Source organism: Humulus lupulus, chromosome 6 (assembly GCF_963169125.1).
Source record: "Humulus lupulus chromosome 6, drHumLupu1.1, whole genome shotgun sequence".
NCBI lineage: Eukaryota > Viridiplantae > Streptophyta > Magnoliopsida > Rosales > Cannabaceae > Humulus > Humulus lupulus.
The window spans coordinates 17533030-17541502 of record NC_084798.1 but is presented as its reverse complement, the minus strand read 5'-3'; the positions used below and the strand labels follow the sequence as shown (position 1 = coordinate 17541502).

Below are 8473 nucleotides of genomic sequence, written 5' to 3'. Positions count from 1 at the left end.
CATTTTTATTGATGGTATCTTATATTTGGTTATGACTAGGTGACCGCTAAAGGACTAAAAGTTGATAGATCTCAAGGGTCGTTCTTTAAATCATTCTAGCTCGAATCTGAGGTAAGAAAACTGCACCATGTATATATGTGACATGCATGGCTATTCTCAATGCATGTGGGTTGATTATTAAGTATGACATGCATGGTTACTCTTGATGCATGTTGGTTGATTGTTGAACGTGACATGCATGGCGGTTATTGGTGCATGTTGGATTGTTGAATATTATGCATATGATGCACGAGAAACATGTGATTAGGACATGCTTTGTATACTGGGTATGATATCGTTAAGAGCTTGAGCCTTTGTGTTGTGCATGGTTCTAATTGTGCTAGTACCTATTAAGTAAGCATGCTGAATACCCTGTTTATGGATAATGGACATGTGATATATGTTTGGTGGTATGGCTTACCTGTGTATGGCGCTGACTTATCAGTCAAAATCGGCAATGGTGTCAGATCCGTCTGTGAAGCTGTAACTTATTAGTTAAGTTCACAACGAGCTGAGCACTGGTCGTGTTTCACTGAACCAAGAGTCAGAAGTGGCAGTGCGTTGTGGACACCGGTCCAAGTGAAGATTAGATCTAATCGAGGTTGGCATTGAATGACCCATATAGGGTATTAATGCTGGACCGACCGGAAGGTCAATGAGAACTACAAGCGCTTGCCTAGTCTAAGACCAGATGATCACAGCCAAGGTATATGACCCCGGTGACTGCTTGTCACATGGCTGGGGGGCGCTGTCCTTAGTTACGACTCTAGAGTCGGGAGGATGGTTATGTTGGTGACCTATCACCATGCACCTATCCTGATCAAGCTTATGAAAGAACCACTTATCAATTAAGCCCTGGTGGCCCTATCGTCACATGGCTAGAGGGAGCTGTACCCACTTCTGTGACTTTTGGCTATTGTCACCTATCTGCTTTGGACCGTTGGACCTGAGTGGCTATTATGATTATTGTTGATATTACATCATGCTTTATTGTGTTTTCTTGCTGGGCTTCGGCTCACGGGTGCTATGTGGTGCAGGTAAAGGCAAGAGGAAACTGGACCGTCCTTGAGTTGGAGAGCTTAGGTGATGATGTGTACATATGCAGCTGCTCGTCTTCCACAGCCGAGGTTTAAAGTGGAACTAGGGTTAAACCCTGTTTTGCCGCTGAGAACGGCCTGCTGTAAATATTTTCGGGATCCCAGTGTATATATTAAACGTTCTAGTGAAACGTTACATCTTAACCAAAATGTTTAATCCCTAAACCGCTAATCATACTTAGTTACACGTTTTTGGCCATATGACTCGATTTGCGAGTTTAGCACTGTTTACAAGGCACATCGTAACGGTCTCTGGAGTTGGGGCGTTACAGATAAAATGCTTTTTTCTCTTGGAACTATATCACTTCCAGATTTTTGCTTTCTGAATTTTTTTGTTTGGCAAAAATACATACAAATTATTGCACTTGTAAATTTTTGTTTATTCCATCTAAAATAGTAACGGTTTGGTGACGTGTTAAAAAAATATTAAAAAATAATATTTTTATTAATTAATAGATTTTAACTTAGAAAAAATAAATTAAAATAATTTTAAAAATAAAAAATTAATAAAAACTAATTTTTAAATTTATTAAATTATATAAAATCCAATAAATGAAAAATCAATAAACATAAATAGTTTTTAATACAAATATAATTAAAAAAAAGACTAAAATTAATATTTCTAAACTAAGTTATACTTTGAACTAAACTAAATTAAAACCTTTAATTTTTTGCTTTATTCACTACAAGAAAAAGAGTCTACAGCGATGATTTTTGTCGTCGCTGTAGATCAAGAAATCGTCGATGTAGGTATATAGCGACAACATGTCGTCGCCAAAACGGCGTCATTGTAGGTTCGTATATGTAGCAATCTATGGCGACGACAAAACGGAGTCGGTGCAGTAGTGCTTTACTACAGTGACGACATGTCGGTCGCAATAAGAAATTTTTTTTTCGGTTGGACTGGGATATTGTGTCGCTGTTGGTGGTATAAGATATGAGGTACAAATAAATCATTTAATATCTTGCATTAACATATAGCTGACTTTGGGTAGCCAAGGCCAAGTGTGCCTAATGGGCTCTTTCAAGGTTTTAATGTTCCTCTTGACTTGGTAGTTGAACGTAATATATAAGTTAGAAAATATTGAAGGGTATTTTAGTCATTTCATTTGGGTGTATTGGCATCCAAAGTTCTTAGATACACAGATAAAATGCTTTTTAATACAAATATAATTTAAAAAAAAAAACTAAAATCAATATTTCTAAACTAAGTTATACTTTGAACTAAACTAAATTAAAATCTTTAATTTTTTGCTTTATTGTTTTCTAAATGTGTTTGATTATCTACGTTTGAAATATATATTTGGTTGAGTTTTTAATTTAATTTAGTTTAGAAATATTGATTTTAATTTTTTCAAAATTATATTTGAATTAAAATAAATATGTTTATTAAATTTTTTTATAATATTTAATATAGTTTAAAAATAAATTTTTATTAATTTTTTACTTTTTAAAATGATTTTTATTTATTTATTCTATTTTAAATTCAATTAATTAATTAAACAATTACTTTTAATTTTTTTTAACTGTCACGTCAGCAAATCGTTACTATTTTGGATGGAAGGGGAAAAAATCTACAAGTGTTATAGTTTGAGAGGAAAATTACATTTTTTTTTCCGTGAATCAAGAGATCCAATGAATTTTGCTTACAACTTTTCCCTCACTTTTACTTCAAATAATTTTCCCCCCATTTTGAACTTAAAATTAAATCCCTCCACTATTTTTTTTCTTACTGAAATCCAAGCTTCAAACACAATCTTAGTGAATTTTAAGTTCCTACAAATTTAGGTCGAGGTCATTATCTTTTAGTCAAAGTCAAGGTCAAGTTCTTAATTTACCTATTGCTAGGTGTAAGAAATATGCAATGTATATTTATTTAGTTTTATTTTTAAAAAATTATTAAATATATTTATTAAGTTTTTACGATTGTCATATAAATTTAAATAAATAAATAATATTATATAAAAAAGACTAACATAAACATATTAAAAGAAAAATTAAACATAAACATTGTTAATGGTTTTTTCTAAAAAAAAATTATGATAACATTTTAGATCATAAACTATATTATTTAATGTATAAAAAATTCTTTGATATTATTCAAACACATTTATAATTGGAGAATAAGTTTTTTTATTTTACATAAAAAATAAATTTTATTCTAATTTCTTGTGTATTATATATTATTATAATAATGATATTTTATAATATTTGAATTTATATTAATATAATTAATAAATATATATTTTTAATAATTTTAAAGATATATTCTATTAAATATTTGCAATATTCTGTTAAAGTAAACAAAAAAAAATCGTTAAAACAAACAAATTATATTATCTACACACTTGAGATTTTTTTTCCCTTTCACCAATTGTATTAATTATTTTGATATATTCTCCAATTCCATATAAAAAAATACATTATTTCCCACATAATATTCACAGGTTTATTGTTTTTAAATAATTTACGTACTACCAAAAAATTAAAAAATAAAATAAAAACAATGTGTGCAAGATAAGAGGTACAAATTATCAATTATCTAAGAAAAGAAAAGAAAAAGAATAATTGTAAATAAGACAAGAAAAATAATTAAATTCCGACAATTATGCATTTAGTGGTAAGTTTGCCTTAACGTTCACGTTGGTTCAAGAGTTGGTAGTTGGACGTAATATACAAGTTAGAATATGGGAGGGTAATTTGGTCATTTCGATTATCCAAAGAGCAGTCTACGTAATATACAGTTATATATAAATAATATAGATTTGTTCGGATGATTCCACTTTCCATATATAGTTTGAGTACATTGATTAATTGTTATTATTCCATTATAATAATGAGGATTACGAGAATGATAATATTAGTAGTGTGGCTTCTTTTCTTGCTTACCACCGCTGCTCATGTACGGTGTGATGATGGTGATGGAGGCAGTCAGTGCATAGAGAAGGAGAAAGAGGCTCTCCTCAGCTTTAAGAGAGTTGCTGATCCAGGTAACCTTCTTTCTTGGGCAACTAATAGTTCCAACCAAAACTGTTGTAACTGGGAAGAAATCACTTGTGATGACCAAACCAATCATGTCGTTGCTATTGATTATGATAATTATATTTATGGGAAAGAACTTGGTGGTGAGATTGGTTGCTCCTTGGCTGAGCTGCACTACTTGAATTACTTGAGTCTATCTTTCAACGACTTTACTCGAATTCCCAAGTGTATTGGTTCTTTCAAACTTCTCACGCATCTTGACCTTTCATATAATCCAATTAGTGGTGCCATTCCCCCTGAGTTTGGAAATCTTACCAAATTGCAGGATCTTCATCTTTCTTATAATGATAGTATATATGTTGATAGTCTTGAGTGGCTCTCTCGTCTCACTTCTTTGAAGACCTTTGCATTGTATGAGGCCAATTTTACTAAAGCAGGGCTTGAATCATTTAGAGTGCCACCTTTCTTATCAGACTTGGACCTATCAGATTGTCTACTTCCCAAAGTAGATCTTTCATCTCTTTCCCCTTCGAATTATTCGTCTAATTTTCTAAAAACTCTCACACTTGATGGTAATTCAATACATCCCACTGCAATTACTTGGTTTTTAAACTCAAGTAATAATCTTTTTGAACTTACTATGTCAGTGAACATCATAGATGGTTTATTTCCAGATTCCATTAGAGGACAAAAATCTTTGTCAGAAGTTTATTTGACTGGAAACAAAGCTGAACTTGAAAATGGAGTACTAAAGTCCTTGGGGAATCTTTCCAACATGCAGATCTTAGATTTATCTTACAACAACCTTAGTGGTACCTTACATAATGTTTTAGAAAATCTAGCAGGTTCTGCCAAGAATTCATTAGAGACTTTATATTTAGATGACAACCAACTTAGTGGGTCAATTCTTGAGGATGCTGAAAACACATTCCCATCTCTGAAAGTGCTAGATCTTGCTAATAATCGGTTGGAAGGTACTTTTCCTAGCCACTTGGGTCGATTTCCAAGTCTTGAAACATTGCGTTTGTATGACAACCAACTCACAGGACCATTACCTGATCTTTCATCAATGCTAAACTTGACATATTTTTATGCAAGTAACAATAGGTTTAATGGTACTTCAACTGAGAGTATTATTGGTGGACTATCTCATCTTGAGTATTTAGAAGTCTCTTCAAACTCTCTTGTTGGGGTTATCTCTGAAGTGGACCTAATTAAGTATCCCAAATTGGAGAGTCTATCTTTTTCCTATAACTCAGCTTTGAGATTGAAGTTCAACTCCAATTGGGTTCCTCCATTTCAGTTGCAAACCATAGAACTCGCATCTTGCAAGTTAGGTCCACAATTTCCTAGTTGGCTACAAACTCAATCACAACTCTCCCGTCTTGACATTTCAGATAATGATATTTCTAGTGTTGTTCCCAATTGGTTCAGTAATATATCATCCGGGTTGCGGCACTTAAATATGTCTTTCAATCTTCTTTATAGTACCTTGCCACATTTTCCATTGATAGGTGCTCAGATTACAGTAGTTGATTTGAGTTTCAATAAATTCCATGGTTCTATTCCATCTTCTCTCTCCAATGCATCCAATTTAAATCTCTCCCATAATAATTTCACTAGTTGCAGCTCCTTTCTATGTGAAGCAAAAGATGCGGCAACAGAATTTCTTGACATGTCCAATAATCAATTATTCGGAAGCCTTCCTGATTGTTGGGGGAATTTCAACAGTAGTCTATATTTTCTGAAGTTAGATTACAATGACTTCTCAAGAGAGATCCCAAGTTCCATTGGAAGTTTGACAAATATTCAATCTCTACAATTGGGGAACAACAACTTTTCAGGAGCTTTGCCTTCTACATTGGAGAACTGTATTAATCTGCAAGCTTTGGATTTTGGATGGAATAGTTTGGAAGGAACAATACCGTCATGGATTGGTGAAAGATTTGCATCATTAGTTTTTCTTAATCTGAAATCAAATAAATTTGTTGGAAACATACCATTGAGTCTCTGCCATCTTTCTTATATCCAAATATTAGATCTCTCCTCAAATGGTTTAAGTGGTGTTATTCCTTCATGCCTTGCGAATTTCACATCAATGCTCCACTCATATTATACATTGACAAAGATTCAGATAATAGACGTGGTTACACTGGAGACCTAAGTCTTTCATCACACATTATTTGGAAAGGAGTAGAATATGAATATCAAAGTATTCTTGGTTTGTTAAGACTTATTGATTTATCGAGTAATAAATTGACTGGAGAGATTCCAGCTGAAGTGACGCGTCTTGTGGAATTGACTCAGTTAAACTTATCACGGAACGAGTTGAGTGGACACATTCCTGAAAAGATTGGGAACTTGGGAAAGTTAGAATCTTTGGACTTGTCTCATAACAAGCTTTCCGGTAAAATTCCCAAAAGCTTGGCGGAATTATCTCTTCTGGATCATTTGGATTTGTCAAACAACCAATTGTCAGGAAAAATCCCTACAAGCACTCAACTGCAAAGTTTCAATGCTTCTGCATATACCATGAACCATGGACTCTTTGTGCCTCCTCTAACCGATTGGCATGAAAGCGGAACTTCACCAGATGGTTTTTTGGCTTCAACTCATGATCAAGAAGATGAAACATGGTTTAACTTGTCATGGTTTTATAAAGGGATTGGAGTTGGATTCACTATTGGATTTTGTGGAGTTTGTATCAATTTTGTGATAATAAACTATTATTGGAGAAATTCTTACTTTATGTTCATGCATAGCGTAAGAAATATTCTATCAAAGGGACTGTTGAGGAGAACGCTAGCTTGGATTGACAGGTTAGTAGTACGTATAATATTAATGGTATTTCTCATCTCTAATTATTATATGATATTTTTTTTTCGAAAATTCAGTCTAATTAAATTATAACTTTGTTTATATATATATTTCTGGAATGCATGTGCCAAAATACAGTAGCCACTAAGGGGTAGACATTGCATTTTCCTCTAAAATACTAGATTATGAGATAAAATATTCTTAAATTTTCATTACTTTCCAACTTAATTCTATTTTTTTTACAGCACCAATAGATTTATTTGGACGAGAAATCTTTAATATTTTTTTTTCAATTCAGACCTCTACGAAGGGCTGGAGGGGATCATGCCCTCCCAATTTTTCCTTTTAATATTTTATTACAATATATTTATTTATTTTAAATATATATGTAAAAACTTATACATTTATATACATATGTATATTGTATGAATTTTAGTCTAATCTTATTAAAAAAAACAAACAAAATTGGCCTTCTTAAAACTAAACAAGATTATGTTTTCTCTCATATATGGTTCTCTCATGTTTACTTTTCTCATTAGATCCCTCAGTTGATGAAGACCAGACTTAGTAGCTGCAAGGATTCTTAAGAGTTCAAAGTTAGAAAGCCAAAGAACCGGTCAAGCATGGAGCATTTGAATAATCTGTATTATGAAGAATCCTACTTTTTCAATCCTTGTTTTTAGTAGCTGATGCTTTTGACTATATATGTGTTGTGAAATAAGTTTGTAAACTTTGGTTTTAATTAAGTATTTCCAGTAAACTGTTTTCATTGTCATGTTTTAAGAAAAATAAAATTAATTAAATCAATATATCTAGCTTTTCCCTGTGATATGATGATGTACTTTCTTATCAGTAAATTGAAACAAAAAAATGTACAAGAGGAAAGTCAAAACATCACTTACCAAAGATCAATTTTCTCTTAATAGGAGCTAGTAGATTTTATGAGAACAAGAGATTGAAACACTTGATGTTCAACTCATAATGTTAAACTCAATTTATAATAAATAATATCTATATGAAAGATTAAAGAGAAGCGGATTAAACTCATTACAACTCATAATGTTATGAAGACCTTCACAAATATTGTTCAGAAATACTTGGCCAGTTGAAATACACTTGGTGCTATTCCTTCTTGCTTTGCAAATTTCACATCAATGGTTCAGAACAATAACGCTACAAGTCCCAACATTTTGATAACCTATGGTCCTGAATATATGGAAGAGTATCAAAGTCTTGCATCACGGGTTATTCGTAAAGGAATAGAGTATGAATATAAGAGTATTCTTGGTTTGCTAAGACTGATTGATCTATCGAGTAATAAATTGGCTGGAGAGATACCTGTTTACATGACTCGTCTTTTGGAATTGACTCAGTTAAACTTATCACAAAACGAGTTGAGTGGAAACATTCTGTTATCCCCAAAAAATGGAGGTCGATGACATGGCAATAGAGGTGACAAGTGGCAGTACATGGTTCGTAAAAGACACATTAAATAGTCAATAAATACATTGACTCCTCAGAGTTGTGATAAAATTTTG

At 32.4% G+C, this 8473-nt stretch overlaps 2 protein-coding genes across 3 annotated transcripts; both read left to right on the top strand.

The window, feature by feature from the left end:
* The first annotated feature begins 3987 nt into the window (after positions 1 to 3987).
* LOC133784774 (receptor-like protein EIX1) lies at positions 3988 to 6178 on the top strand. Its single transcript, XM_062224048.1, has 2 exons — positions 3988 to 6075; positions 6158 to 6178. Exons 1-2 carry the CDS (start codon positions 3988 to 3990, stop codon positions 6176 to 6178), a joined length of 2109 nt encoding a protein of 702 aa, XP_062080032.1.
* On the top strand, positions 4797 to 7746 carry LOC133781758 (receptor-like protein EIX2). Of its 2 annotated transcripts, none has more exons than XM_062220833.1 (2): positions 4797 to 6937; positions 7484 to 7746. In XM_062220833.1, exons 1-2 carry the CDS (start codon positions 6195 to 6197, stop codon positions 7485 to 7487), a joined length of 747 nt encoding a protein of 248 aa, XP_062076817.1. In that variant the 5' UTR covers positions 4797 to 6194; the 3' UTR covers positions 7488 to 7746. The 2 variants fall into 2 exon arrangements, with proteins under 2 accessions (XP_062076817.1, XP_062076816.1); XM_062220832.1 differs by having other exon boundaries at positions 7475 to 7746.
* Positions 7747 to 8473: the final 727 nt, after the last annotated feature.